General features: G+C 62.7%; 1 protein-coding gene across 3 annotated transcripts; it reads right to left on the bottom strand.

Annotated features, from left to right (window-relative positions):
• Nucleotides 1-3,252: 3,252 nt before the first annotated feature.
• On the bottom strand, nucleotides 3,253-12,663 carry PRICKLE3 (prickle planar cell polarity protein 3). Of its 3 annotated transcripts, none has more exons than XM_050927225.1 (9): nucleotides 12,580-12,663; nucleotides 10,053-10,138; nucleotides 9,172-9,355; nucleotides 8,578-8,691; nucleotides 7,573-7,710; nucleotides 6,343-6,546; nucleotides 5,933-6,119; nucleotides 4,327-4,743; nucleotides 3,253-3,962 (listed from the first exon to the last, which is right to left on the bottom strand). In XM_050927225.1, exons 1-9 carry the CDS (start codon nucleotides 12,619-12,621, stop codon nucleotides 3,301-3,303), a joined length of 2,034 nt encoding a protein of 677 aa, XP_050783182.1. In that variant the 5' UTR covers nucleotides 12,622-12,663; the 3' UTR covers nucleotides 3,253-3,300. The 3 variants fall into 3 exon arrangements, with proteins under 3 accessions (XP_050783182.1, XP_050783183.1, XP_050783184.1); XM_050927226.1 differs by lacking the exon at nucleotides 12,580-12,663 and adding an exon at nucleotides 10,584-11,295; XM_050927227.1 differs by lacking the exon at nucleotides 12,580-12,663 and having other exon boundaries at nucleotides 9,172-9,351.
• Nucleotides 12,664-14,321: the final 1,658 nt, after the last annotated feature.

Here is a 14,321-nt window from a genome sequence, read left to right as displayed (position 1 = left end):
GCAAATACCAGCAACTACACACCACACCACAGAAACACCAACACAGGAACCAAACCCTGTAACAAAGCCCGTTGCCTTCTCTGTCCCCATAGCTACTCTAGCAACACTATCAGAGGAGCCAACCACATAAGCCACATCATCAGGGACTCATTCACCTGCACGTTTACTAATGTGATATACGCCATCTCATAGACTCATAGACTTTAAGGTCAGAAGGGACCATTATGATCACCCAGTCTGACCTCCTGCACAACGAAGGCCACAGAATCTCATCCACCCACTCCTGTAACAACCCCCTGACCTATGTCTGAGTTATTGAAGTCCTCAAATTGTAGTTAGAAGACCTCAAGCTGCAGAGAATCCTCCAGCAAGTGACCCGTGCCCCCACACTGCAGGGGAAGGCGAAAAACCTCCAGGGCCTCTGCCAATCTGCCCCGATTCCTTCCCGACCCCAAATCTGGCGATCAGTTAAACCCTGAGCATGGGGGCAAGACACACCAGCCAGCACTCAGGAAAGAATTCCCTGTAGTAACTCAGATCCCACCCCATCCAACATCCCATCACAGACCACTGGGCATACCTACCTGCTGATAATCAAAGATCAGTTGCCAAATTAATTGCCAAAATTAGGCTCTCTCATCATACCATCCCCTCCATAAACTTATCACGCTTAGTCTTAAAAGCCAGATATGTCTTTTTCCCCCACTACTCCCCTTGGAAGGCTGTTCCAGAACGTCACTCCTCTGATGGAGTCTAATTTCAAGTCTAAACTTCCTAGTTTCCAGTGTCCAGTTTACAGCCATTTGCTCTTGTGTCCACACTGGTACTAAGCTTAAATAATTCTCTCCCTCCCTAATATTTATAAAGAGCAATCATATCCCCCCATAACCTTCTTTGGGTTAGGCTAAACAAGCCAAGCTCTTTGAGTCTCCTCTCATAAGACAGGTTTTCCATTCCTCGGATCATCCTAGTAGCCCGTCTCTGAACCTGTCCCAGTTTGAATTCATCCTTCTTAAACATGGGAGACCAGAACTGCACACAGTATTCCAGATGGGGTCTCACCAGTGCCTTGTATAACGGTACTAACACCTCCTTATCTTTGCTGGAAATACCTCGCCTGATGCATCCTAAAACTGCATTAGCTTTTTTAACGGCCATATCACATTCGCTCATAGTCATTCTGTGATCAACCAATACTCCGAGGTCCTTGCCAGCAATGCCCCTCTGCCATGTACACTGGCCAAACCGGACAGTCTCTACATAAGAGAATAAATGGACACAAATCAGATATCAGGAATGGTAACATACAAAAGCCAGGAGGAGAACACTTCAATTTCCCTGGACATTCAATAAGAGATTTGAAAGTAGCCATCCTGCAACAACAAAAAATTTAAAAAAACTGGGCTTGAATGGGGACTGGGAGTGGCTGGCTCATTACAGAAGCAGCTTTTCCTCTCCTGGAATTGACAAATCCTCATCAATTATTGGGAGTGGCCCACATTCACCCTGATCGAACTGGCCCTGTCAACGCTGGTTCTCCACTTGTAAGGTAAGTCCCTTCTCTTCAAGTGTCAGTATAACAATGCCTGCAGCTGTAATTCTCACTCCATGCATCTGAAGAGGTGGGTTTTTTTACCCACGAAAGCTTATGCCCAAATAAATCCGTTAGTCTTTAAGGTGCCTCCGGACTCCTTGTTGTTTTGTGGATACAGACTAACACGGCTACCCCCTGATTTTTGTTAAAACACAGGTCACATCCGGCCTTATAAATTATCACATTACAATGACACTGGCACTCTCTACTGCCAGGAAAAGGAATAACCCCCTCCACTGCTCATCCGGTGCTGAGATGCAGCCACCTCTGGGGCGGGGCACCTGGGGAACAGTGGCATATAACGCCACAAGGGGACAGCTCAGACTTTTAAAAGACTCTTTTATTAAAAAGGTTTTTTTTCTTTAAATTAACCCTTTAATAGAAAAACAAATTGGAAGGTTAAATTCCAGACACAGTGAGGACCCCAATTCTGTACTGGGGCCAGTACAGGGTGTACCCCCATACATAACTGTACCCCCATGCTCTGCAACCCCCCCTTCCTCCCAGTGCAGCCCCCAAGGGGGTCTGGAGAGTGGGAACTGAACCCCTCAAATGTTCCACTATTAAACAATCAAAAAAACCTGATCTAAATGGGGGAACACACAAAAAAAACAGCCAAAATCCTGCTGACCCCCTCCCAGGTCAAAGTTCAAAGGTCACAATGGACAAGTCACAGGTCATTGATGATCCCCTAAATATCATGTGAGAGAGATGAAAGGTCAAAGCACAAAAGTCAACAGGTCAAGGGTCCCAAAGTCACAGTGCAAAGGTCCCATCCAAAAGGCAAAGGTCAGGGTGGGAAGGCATTTTCAGGGGTTAGAGGTCAAAGTTCCCAGCCAAAGGTCAAGGGGCACAGTGGAAAGGTCAAAGGCCACAAGGGAAAGCTCACCACCAGCAGGTCAAAGGTCGCCACCAAATCTAACCAGCCACAGTGGAAAAGTGCCAACCAGAGTTCAGAGGTCACCAATGCAAAGATCCTGAGTAGGGTTCAAAGGTCACAACGGGCAGCTCAGTGCTCATAGGTCCCTGAGGAGAGGTCAAAAATCACAAGGCCAAGGTCCAACCATCCACAGCCCCAGGGCAAAGACAAGGGGCAAGGTCACTGTTGAGAGGTCATTGCCCCAGGATCCTTGGCCAAAGGTTAAAGTTGAAAGGTCACAGTGCAAAGGCCCAGGTTAACAAGGTTAAAGGTCACAGCCGAAAGGTCAAAGTCCAAAAGTCCCCAGTGAAACATGATGGGTTAAGGTCATAGTGGAAAGATCAACTACTGAGCATTCACAGCAAAGGTCAGAAGTCACCACAGAGGTCACTGGCTAAGGAGTCCAGACAAAAGGTCACAGATCTGGAAAGGTCACAGATCAAAGGTCAGAGGTTCCAATGCAGAAGCCAATCACTGAGAGTCCCAGGTGAAAGGTCAGGGGTGACACCACAAAAGGTCAAGTCTCAAAGGTCCTTCATGGAAGGTGACCACTAAAGGTCAGAACTCACAGCGGAGAGGTCAAAGTCTAACGGTCACAAGCAAAGGTCAGAGGCCACATTGGAGAGGTCAAAGCTCAAAAGGTGTGACCAAAGGATGAAAGCAGAGGTCAAAGGTTGCCAACAGGGGGGTCAGGGTTCAAAGGTCATACGTGCCGGTCAGAGACGCCGTGGACAGGTCACACTGGAGAGGTCGTTGCCAGCAGGAGGGTCAAAGTTCAAAGGTTGACTCAGGCCACCACACAGCTCCTGTCCCGAGCCGACCGCAGCCCCTGGCGCCCTTTGCCCCCTCCCTGCCGGGGGGGTCCCGCCTCAGTGGCCGGAGGGGGGCCGGCCCCGCCCCGCAGGTGGGGAGGCATGGGGATGGGCTCCCCAAGGAAGTAGCCTTCCTCCTCCGAGTCCGAGGAGGAAGAGGAGGAGGAGGAGTCGTGCCAGGGGCCACCGCGGCCCCGGAGGTAGCGGCACCGGTGGCTGCGGGGGAAGGCCCCCTCCGAGGCCGAGTAGACCAAGCGCCACCCCCCCCGGCCCTGTTCCTCCGGGGGGAGCCCCCCCTTGGACTTCCCCTCCCCTGCCAGGTGCAGGGCGTTGTCGAAGGAGGAGCAGGGCCGAGCGCGGGGCCGACGCTGATGCAGCTGGGCGCTGAGGGGCCCCCCTAGCTCGCCCGCCACCAGGGGCTCCCGGAAGCTCACCCGGGGGGCGGCACCCCGGGGGAAGCTCCCCTCCCCCGCTGCCACCCCCCCACCCTCCAGGGGGGGGCCCTGGCTGAGCCGGGGGGAGACTGAGAGCTTGGAGGCGGAGCTGCTGGTCCAGTCCGACCCCTTGGCTGGGGCCAGGCCCAGCTCGGGCATGGAGTGTCGGTGGGGCACACCGCGGTGGAACCAAGACTCGGAACCTGTGGGGGGAAAGACGGGGGGGTGTTAGAGACAGGAGCTGCCATGCCACCTGCCCCCCCCCGCCAGGATCCCCCCCACATCTGCACACCCCCCGCCGCCCGCCTCCCCCCCGCTGGGATCCCTCCCCATCTGCACACCCCTCGCCGCCCGCCTCCCCCCCACTGGGATTCCCCCCCCATCTGCGCACCTCCCGCCTCCCCCCCACTGGGATCCCTCCCCATCTGCACCCCCCGCCACCCGCTCCGCCAGGATCCCCCCCATCTGCACACCCCCCACCGCCCGCCTCCCCCCCCACTGGGATCCCCATCTGCACACCCCATGTCACCTGCCTCCCCCCACACTGGGACCCCTCTCCAGTCTCACCTCCTTCCTCCTCCTCCAGGGGTCCCGGGCAGGTGGAGGTGCCCCGTGAGGTGCATCCAGCCGGCTCGCCCCCCTCCTCCGCTCCAGGGGTCCCGCTCCAGCTGCGGCGCCCGCCGGGGTTCATGCCCCGGGCCGGGGCAGGGCGGTCAGCGAAGGAGATGGAGCGGCCGACGGGGGGATGGCGGGGGGGTGCCCGGCGCCCATCCTGGGGGCGGGGGCCATGGAGAGCCGAGTCGCAGGAGTCTGAGGCGCTAGCCTCATCCCCACCAAGGCTGCAGCCCCGGGAGCAGAAGATCTGCCCTCCCTTGGGCAGGAAGGGTTTGCCCAGCAGTGGCAGCCGGCAGCGAGTGCAGCAGAAGCAGGCATCGGTGGCATGCCAGTGCTGGCCCTCGTACGTCATCTGGCCCTGGTTGATGCCTGCAGAGGACAGAGATGGGGACACAACGTCACCCAGGACTCCAGGGTTCCATTCCAACTCTGGGAGGAGAGAGGGGGCTGGAACAGGGGACTGGGAGCCAGGACTCCTGGGTTCTATTCCGGCTCTGGGAGGGGAGAGGGGGCTGGGAGCCAGGACTCCTGGGTTCTATTTTGATGCCGGGGTGCACCCTACACCTCCCCCACACACTCCCCAAGCACCTGCTCTCCTGCTTCATGAATCCCTGCTTGCCTGGGTCCTCCTGCTGCCCGGACCCCTGGTCCCTCACTCTCCATTGTCCCCAGATACCAGGTCTCCCCACTCTCCATGGTCCCTGGATGCCAGGTCCCCCTGGACACTAGGGTTGCCCTGCTCTCCAGGTCCCCAGACAGCAGGTCTCCCTGCTTCCCAGATGCCCAGGTCCCCCTGCTCTCCATGGTTCCTGTACACCAGGTCCCCCCACTGCCCGGTGTAGCCCATGGGGTTACTTTCCTTGCTTCCTACATTATATAATCTGTTTGGCTTTTTTAATCGGTTTGATCAATTATATGATTTCGGTTTTTCCATTTCAGCAGCCACTATCTCATCCTACTCGGCCGTAACGCAAGAAACCTGCAGGCCTGTATCCTGTCTGATTAGCTACAGCGAGCTAGCGCAGTGCCTGTAATCTTGGGCCTAGAGATAAATGGCCCATCGGTTACCCCTTGTGACTCTGAATGGGGAACCAAATGTGTTTACCAAAACTCTGGGACGGACCGGTAACCGCAAGGGCATGGAAGTAACAGCTCAGGCCAAAGGAAACGCTTTCGAGAACGAGCTACGTAGGACTATGTGAGAACGTGCCAGCCCGTGGAGTGAGCGTCCCCTAAGATTTATCCGGGAGAGGAGATCAGATCAGGGCATGGACGGCTGGGCACAGACACGGATATTCTGGTTAGTGCCAGGACGCTGTAAGAGAGCAAAGCGCCAGATGACATCTTTGGGCCTCTGTCATTCGGAGCTTTAGTTACTCGCTCGTTTAGCTCAATGTAGCCTGATTTTGGGACAGTATCTGCAGCTCAGATCACTAGCGAGCCTACAATAAATCAGCCCTATATAATCAGGTTAACACCAGACGCCGGGGTCCCCCCGCTCTCCACGGTCCCCAGACCCCAGCTCCCCCTGCGGCCCGGACGCCGGGGTCCCCCGTACCGATGGGCTCCCCGCAGGCATCACAGTACTCGGCGTAGAGGGCCTGGTAGCAACGGCAGCAGTAGGGGCGGCTCTGGCGCATGACGTAACGCTGCCCGCCCAGCGCCTCCTCGCACTCGAAGCAGCAGAAATGGCGCATGTGCCAGTGACGGCCCTCGGCCTCCGTGCACTCGTCGGCAAAGATGATCTGGGGGGAAGGGGGGAGATGGAGGCACGTCCTTCTGACCCCCTGGGGGGACCACCTCAGATTCCCCCCCAGTTCACCCTCCCGGACCCCACAATCCCACCCACAGAGAACCCGTCTGGACCATCAGATCCCCTCCACCATACTCCTGCCCCCTGCCACCTCCAGAGCCCCCCTGTATTGGCCCCCCAGGCCCCAGCCTCCCAGCCGGCCCCCTGCCCCTCACCTCGTCACAGGCCTGGCAGCGAGGTTTGAGGTGCTCGGCGTGATGCCGCCCGCAGTAGATCTTCCCCTCCTGGTAGAAGTAGATGAGATCCACGAGCAGCTCCTGGCAGGTGGTGCACTGGAAGCACTGGGGGTGCCAGCAGGCCCCGTGCCCCGCCCGACTGGCAAAGACCGCGATGTCCCCACCACGGATCTGCTTCCCGCACTGCCTCGCAGAGAAAGAGAGATGGGTCACAGGGAGCCAGGCACCGGGCCTGTCCCCTCTGGGGGGCACCAGCTCCCATCCAGCCCCAGGGCGGGGACTGGCTGAGTTGGGGGGGAGGAATGGGGCAGGGGCCTGTCCCCTCTAGAGGGTGCCAGCTCCCATCCAGCCCCAGGGCAGGGACTGGCTCGCTCAGGGGCGTGGGGAATGGGGCACAGGGCCTCTCCCATCTATGGGGCACCGGCTCCCATCCGGCCCCAGGGCAGGGACTGGCGGGCTCAGGGGGTGGGGAATGGGGCACGGGGCCTGTCCCCTCTAGAGGGCGCCAGCTCCCATCCAGCCCCAGGGCAGGGACTGGCGGGCTCAGGGGGTGGGGAATGGGGCAGGGGCCTGTCCCCTCTAGAGGGCGCCAGCTCCTATCCAGCCCCAGGGCAGGGACTGGCTGGCTCAGGGGGATAGGGAATGGGGCACCGGCCTGGCCCCTCTAGGGGGCACTGGCTCCCATCCAGCCCCAGAGCAGGCAGGGGTAGGATACTGTCAGATGCTGCAATGCCACCTCTGGCCTGTAGGTGTCACTGTTCAGCTGCTCGCTGTCAGGGCCTCCAAGGGCAGGGGGAGGGGAGCCTGAGCTCTGGGCGGGACTTTGGGCGCAGGCTCCGCCCCTCCACACCTGACAGATGGGTCTGGGCAGCCTGGGCAGGACTGAGTGCTCAGCATGGGATTAGAGCTGCCAGCGCAGAGAACCCAGGAGTCCTGGCTACCAGACCCCCCCGGCTCTAACCATCAGCCCCTCCTCCTTCCCAGAGCCGCGAGAGAACCCAGGAGTCGTGGCTCCCAGCGCACCTGCCCTAACCACTAGCCCCCACTCCTCTCCCACAACTCCCTGCCTTGCCAAGGTTGGCATCCCGGCTCCCACAATACTTTGCACAGCCCACGAGGGTGGGTTCTTGCTCCCAAAATCCTACTAGGGGTAGTGGAGTGTGGGTGGGGGTGGCGAGATGGGGCACAGGCAGGGGCTGTGCTGGGTACCTGCTCACAGATGGCACCAGTAATGGTGACCGGGAACAGCCGGACCGTCCCCCGCCCGAGATTCTCCCGCTTCCGCTGCTGGGAGAAAAGCTTCAGCTCCTTCTTCTCTTCCTCCTCCAGAGGGCTGCAGTACTGAGCCTGGGACACAGAGAGACAGACTGAGCCAGCACCAAAATGCAGCCAGCTCTGGGGTGGGGCAGCTGGGAAACAGCCACACATAACGCCGCACGGGGACGGCTCGCCCGGTGCTGAAATGCAGCCAGCTCTGTGGCGAAGCAACTGGGGAACAGCTGCACATAATGCCGCATGGGGACGGCTCGCCCGGTGTTGAGATGCAGCCAGCTCTGGGGCGAAGCAACTGGGGAACAGCTGCATATAATGCTGCATGGGTACAGCTCGCCCGGTGTTGAGATGCAGCCAGCTCTGGGCCGGGACGACTGGGGAACAGCTGCACATAACGCCGCATGGGGACGGCTCCCCCAGTGTTGAGATGCAGCCACCTCTGGGTTGGGGCAGCTGGGAAACAGCCGCACATAACGCCACACAGGGACGGCTCGCCCGGTACTGAGATGCAGCCACCTCTGGGGTGAAGCAACTGGGGAACAGCCGCACATAACGCCACATGGGGACAGCTCGCCCAGTGCTGAGATGCAGCCAGCTCTGAGGCAAAGCAGCTAGGGAACAGCTGCACATAACGCTGCATGGGGACGGCTCGCCCAGTGCTGAGATGCAGCCAGCTCTGAGGCGAGGCAGGTGGGGAACAGCCACACAGAGACACCATAGACCAGTCTCAGGGAGCAAGAGCGACCGAAGGAGGCCGACTGGAATCCCTTGAACTGGGATTTGGCCCAGACGCCAGGGTTTGCTCCTGGTCGCTTTGGGGAAAACATGCCAGGGGAATATTTACGAGATCAGGATCTCATTTAGGGACACCTCCTGCAGCATGGAACCGGCCTGCCAGAGGAGGGCACCCCCTTGCCCAGCCCCCCAGAGTCGGTCCCTCACCTCGCTGTCGTGGGGGGGCAGCTGGTGCAGGAGCTGGCGGATCCGGTACCGTTCCCCAGGACTGTTCACATAGGGCACCTTGTCCTCAGGGAGGCAGCTGAAGAACTGATACACCTGGCGTGGGGAGAAGGGTGGGGGGGAGGTGTCAGGCCCAGGAGGCGTGGCCTGGCCACCCCAAGGGGTGGAGTCACAGAGCAGGGCTGGGGCTGCAATGGGAGGAGCCTGAAGCCAAATGGGCGGGGCTGGGAGACCACAGGAGGAGGAGCCGGAAGGGCAGTGCCATGCCTTCTATCCCAATATGGGGCGCAGCTAGAATCACCCCCCAGGGTATGTCTGGCTCCTATGCGGCCGTGGCTTCGGCCCCCTTGGGGGTGGGTCTAGGATCCCAATGGGGGGCGGCGTCCATGTACCTATGTGGGCGCGGTTTCCACCTCCAGGAGGTAAGGGGTGGGGCTATGGGACACCTCCCTCCAGGAGGCGGGGCTATGCCCAGAGGGGTGGGGCTCTGGGATCCCGACCCATGAGACAGGGCTTTGGCTATAGGGGCAGGGCTCCCCCAGGGGGTGGGTATCCCCCAGGGTGGGCGGGGCTCACCTGCTCCGGCTTGAGGCCAGGGGGCACCCAGGCGTAGTCCTCGGAGGCGCAGCCCGAGTCGTCGTCAGAGATGGAGTGGCGCTGGAAATCCGAGATGAGCCGGCACATCATGCGCTCCAGGTCGACGGGCACCGCCCGCACCGCGTGCTCCTCCCGAGGGCACTTGCAGTGCTGGCAGATCTTCCTGGGGGAAGGGAGACCCTACAATAACACACTGCCCCCCCCAGAGAGACCCTACAATAACACACCAGCCCCCTCGGGAGAGACCCCACAACAATGCACTGCCCACCCCTAGGGAGACCCTACAATAATACACCCCCTTCCCCCACCGGAGAGACCCTACAATAAATACACTGAAGCAGAGGGTGACTCCTGGAGGACCAGGAGTGGGGCTGTAGGCTGGGCATGGGTAGGGGAGGGGGTTGAGGAGGAGTCTCTTGGGGAGGGGAGGTCTCTGGAGGGGGAGGGGCCCTGAGGGCTCTTCCCCCTCCCCTCCATTCAGCAGGTGCAGAGAGTCTCCTTCTGCCCCATGAACCCCAATGACCTGGGCCCACAGCGCTACTGCGTTGGGAGCAGGGCCCAGCTTGTCTGAGTCCCCCCCACCCAGGGCACCAGGCCAGGCACTTTGCTCTGGGGCCGCCTCACGGGGCGGGGGAGTGGGGGGCAACATGGAGGGAGCTGGGGGTAAGCAGGGTGGGATGGGCAGGGTGCTGGGGAGCGGCGGGGGGCCAAGGGTGGCTGCGGGTGAGATGGGCAGAGGGGTGGGTGCCAGGGGCCAGCAGTGTGGGAGCCGGGGAGGGCAGTGGGATGGGATAGGGAGGGTGCCAGGGGGGCAGCAGGGTGGGTGCTGTGGAGCCAGCAGGCCAGTGTAGGGTCCCTACCTCCATCCGTGCACCAGGAAGCCTGGACACTGATCCCCACACGCGTGGCATGGCTGCCCCCGGTCGGGGTCGGCATCTTCAGGTGGCTGCGGGGTGCAGACACAGAGCGTCACCACCCGCCATGGCCCCCCCACCTTGAAACTGTGGGGTCTGGTGGGTAGAGCGGGGGAGGGGGGTCTGGGAGCCAGGACTCCTGGGTCCCATGGCCAGCTCTGGATGGGGCAGGGGTCTCTCTCCAGCCCCACAGCCACGAGCCCTGTCCCTGAGCTGCCAAGGCAGAGGCTGGAGACCCCCAAACCCTCCCGGAGGGCAGGTCTGGGGCAGGGACAAGAGCCACAACCCCTGCCCCAGGGCATTGTGGGAGTCCAGACCCCAACCAGGGCACCCTGGGCATTGTGAGTGCAAAACCTGCCAACCAGGGTGCCCCAGAGCATTGTGGGATCCCAGGCGCCAACCAGGACGCCCCAGCGCATTGTGGGTGCAAATCCCGCCAACCCGGGCACCCCAGGGCACTGTGAGAGCCGAGCTAACCTCAGCCATTCAGGGGGCTCGTGGGAGCTGTGGTGCCGGGCCACCTGGGTCACGCTGGGGCTTGTGGGAGCTCAGACGCCAACCGGGCTGGCCCAGGGCATTGTGGGAGGCGAGAGCCGCCCCACACGCCAGGACCTGCCCCAGCACGGCTCAGCGGAGTGTGACACGCCAAGAGCTGGGCCATGGCCAAGGGAGGGGGACAGAGAGCGGGAGGGGGTGGGGGTGTAATTGGGAATGTGTAATTGGGGTCCCCACCCCTTCCCCTTGGGGAAGGGCACATCAAGGGGACACCAAATTTGGGGGGTTCATGCCAGAGGTGGGGTGGGTCAGGGCAGCTTCTGGCCTGTCAGGGGGGAGGGGACTGAATGAGAGAAAGACCGAGCCCCCCACCAACCCTACTCACACCCCAGCAACCCCACCCCACTCCCCACAGCACCCCTTGTTGGGAGAGGCCGGGGCTGGAGCAGCTGGGAGCTCCCCCCACAACCTGCACTCCTGCCCCGCTCCCCACAGAGTCCCTGTGCCCCTTTTCCAGCCCCTCACTGTCCTTCTCCCCAACTCTCCCCACTCCAGGTCCCCATACACAGCCCCCCAACCTCCCTTCCTGTCCCACGGCCTCTGACTCAGGACCCCTTTCCCCGGCATAGTGCCCCCAAGCACTGCCCTTCCCAACTCAAGGGCCCCCAAGATACAGATCCCCATCATCCCCCCACCCTCCACTCAGGAAACCCTCTCCCCCCACAGCCCCCAGCCCCCCATCCCCCTCCCCCCAAAGCCCCCATCTCCCCCACCCATTCTGTCCCCCTGCCCTCAGACACAGCTCCCTGGCACTCCCCACACAGCTCCCTGTCTTCCCCTCCCCCTCCTCGACCCCCCCATACATACACAGCCCCCGTTTCCTCCCCCACAGCCCCCCCCCGTAACTACATGGCCCCCTCCCCCTACACACACAGACCTCTTCCCACTCCACAGCCCCCTCCCCACACCCCTCGCCAGGGGATTGACCCCAAAGCTGCATTAAATCTGACCCCTTAATACCACCAGCGAGTTAATCCTGACCCAGATGAGAGACAATCCCCACCCCCAACATCGGGGAGGTGGTGCTGTCAGGTGAAGCAGCCTGGATTATTTACCCCACCCCCGGCTCTAAACTCCAACCATGGGGGGTACATTTAAAAACCCTCCCATAACCCCCACTCACCTGTCCCCCTGGAGGGAATTGGGGGGGGATATTGAGATAGAAGCACCTGGGAGGTCTGATGGGGTGATGGAGGCGGGACACCGGGGTAGATGGGCCTGTGGGTCTGAGTGGGGGTGATGGAGGCAGGATACCAGGGTAGATGGGCCCCTGGGTCTGACTGAGGGTGATGGAGGCGGGATACCGGGGTAGATGGGCCCGTGGGTCTGACTGGGGGTGATGGAGGCGGGATACCGGGGTAGATGGGCCCGTGGGTCTGAGTGGGGGTGATGGAGGCAGGATACCAGGGTAGATGGGCCCCTGGGTCTGAGTGGGGGTGATGGAGGTGGGATACCGGGGTAGATGGGCCCCTGGGTCTGACCTGGGGTGATGGAGGCGGGAAACCAGGGTAGATGGGGGTCTGACAAGGGGCAGCAGCGTGGGAAGTGGGGCAATCGTAACCAGTAGTCGCCCTGCCCCATGTAGGGCAGGTGTCACAGCTGGTTTGCCCTAGGGGAGGGAAACTGAGTCCACCAGAAAACTCCCCACCTGTCAACAGCAAAACAAACAGCTCCCCAGAGCCGGCCTGGTCCCGACTGCCGGGGGACAGCGACCCCCAACCCCCTGCCCTCCACCAGCCTCCTGCCCCCCAGCGCCCGGCCCTGACTGCCGGGGGACAGCGACACCCCGGAGCCCCCCGCAGCACGGCGCCCCCCCCGTTCTCCCCTCCCCACGCTGCGCGGGGTGGGGGTGGGGGGGGCAGCCCAGCCCGTGTGTCTGGGATCGGAGGCCCCCAGCCCGGTCCCCCCCAGCACTCACGGGGCGGGAGGAGCCTCGGCGCCGAGACCCCCGGGTGAACATCGTCTGGTGACGGCACCGGCACCGCGCCCCCCCGGCTGCTCCTCCTCCTCCTCCTCCTTCGCCCCCCCGCAGCTCCCCCGCAGCTCCTCCTCCTTCGCCCCCCCGCAGCTCCTCCCCCAGCCCCCCCGCTGCTCCTCCTCCTCCGCCCCCCCGCAGCTCCTCCCCCAGCCCCCCCGCTGCTCCTCCTCCTCCGCCCCCCCGCAGCTCCTCCCCCAGCCCCCCCCGGCTGCTCCTCCTCCTCCTCCCCCCCCCGCAGCTCCCCCGCTGCTCCTCCTCCTTCGCCCCCCCGCAGCTCCTCCCCCAGCCCCCCCGCTGCTCCTCCTCCTCCGCCCCCCCGCAGCTCCTCCCCCAGCCCCCCCGGCTGCTCCTCCTCCTCCTCCCCCCCCCGCAGCTCCCCCGCTGCTCCTCCTCCTTCGCCCCCCCGCAGCTCCTCCCCCCGCCCCCCCGGCTGCTCCTCCTCCTCCTCCCCCCCCCCCGCAGCTCCCCCGCTGCTCCTCCTCCTTCGCCCCCCCGCAGCTCCTCCCCCAGCCCCCCCGCTGCTCCTCCTCCTCCTTCGCCCCCCCGCAGCTCCTCCCCCAGCCCCCCCCGCTGCTCCTCCTCCTTCTCCTTCGCCCCCCCGCAGCTCCTCCCCCAGCCCCCCCGCTGCTCCTCCTCCTCCTTCGCCCCCCCGCAGCTCCTCCCCAGCCCCCCCCGCTGCTCCTCCTCCTCCTCCTCCGCCCCCCCGCAGCTCCTCCCCCAGCCCCCCTGCTCCTCCTGCTCCTCCCCCGCCCCCCGCTGCTCCTCCTTCTTCTTCGCCTCCCCCCCGCAGCTCCCCCCCCGGTCCTCCAACGGCTCCTCCCCCCACCCGCCCTGTCCTTCGCTCCGCCCCGCTCCTCCCTTGGACCCCCCCCAAGCTCCTCCCCCGTCCTCACGCTCCACCTCCGGCCCCTCCTCCCCCTAACCCGCCCCTTCCCCCCCGCTTCCTCCCCCCTCCGTCCTCTGCTGTAGCCCTCCCGTCCACCCATTGCTTGTCCCGCTCCCGGCAGCCCCCCCGTCCCTCGGGTGCTGAGGGGTAACATGGGTCCCGTAACACGTGCCCTTGGCCACCTGCAGCCCGGAGGCCCCCATAGCTCTGCCCCCGCCCCCATTCCGACCCACAGCCCCTCGCGAGCCTAGTGCCCCCCCCAAACACCAGGGACTCCCGGGTTCTCCCCACAGCTCTGGGAGGGGAGTGGGGGCTGGTGGTTAGAGCAGGGGGGCTGGGAACCAGGACTCCTGGGTTCTCTCCCTGGCTCTGGGAGGGGAGTGGGGGCTGGTGGTTAGAGCAGGGGGGCTGGGAACCAGGACTCCTGGGTTCTCCCCACAGCTCTGGGAGGGGAGTGGGGGCTGGTGGTTAGAGCAGGGGGGGCTGGAGCCAGGACTCCTGGGTTCTCTCCCTGGCTCTGGGAGGGGAGTGGGGGCTGGTGGTTAGAGCAGGGGGGCTGGGAGCCAGGACTCCTGGGTTCTCTCCCCAGCTCTGGGAGGGGAGTGGGGGCTGGTGGTTAGAGCAGGGGGGCTGGGAGCCAGGACTCCTGGGTTCTCTCCCCGGCTCTGGGAGGGGAGTGGGGGCTGGTGGTTAGAGCAGGGAGGGCTGGGAGCCAGGACTCCTGGGTTCTCTCCCAGCTCTGGGAGGGGAGTGGGGGCTGGTGGTTAGAGCAGGGAGGGCTGGGAGCCAGGACTCC

This window comes from Gopherus flavomarginatus, chromosome 18 (genome assembly GCF_025201925.1).
Source record: "Gopherus flavomarginatus isolate rGopFla2 chromosome 18, rGopFla2.mat.asm, whole genome shotgun sequence".
In the NCBI taxonomy this organism is placed as follows: Eukaryota; Metazoa; Chordata; order Testudines; family Testudinidae; genus Gopherus; species Gopherus flavomarginatus.
This window is presented reverse-complemented; position numbering and strand designations above follow the sequence as displayed.

What these genes read in the sequence shown, in the direction of transcription:
- PRICKLE3 (XM_050927225.1), bottom strand. Translation starts at nt 12,621, where the DNA reads ATGTTCACCCGGGGGTCTCGGCGCCGAGGCTCCTCCCGCCCC. An exon ending in CTGGTGCCATCTGTGAGCAG is followed by an intron (nt 6,547 to 7,572) that starts GTACCCAGCACA and finishes TCTGCGAGGCAG; the next exon opens with TGCGGGAAGCAGATCCGTGG. An exon ending in CCTGGAGGAGGAGGAAGGAG is followed by an intron (nt 3,963 to 4,326) that starts GTGAGACTGGAG and finishes TTCCCCCCACAG; the next exon opens with GTTCCGAGTCTTGGTTCCAC.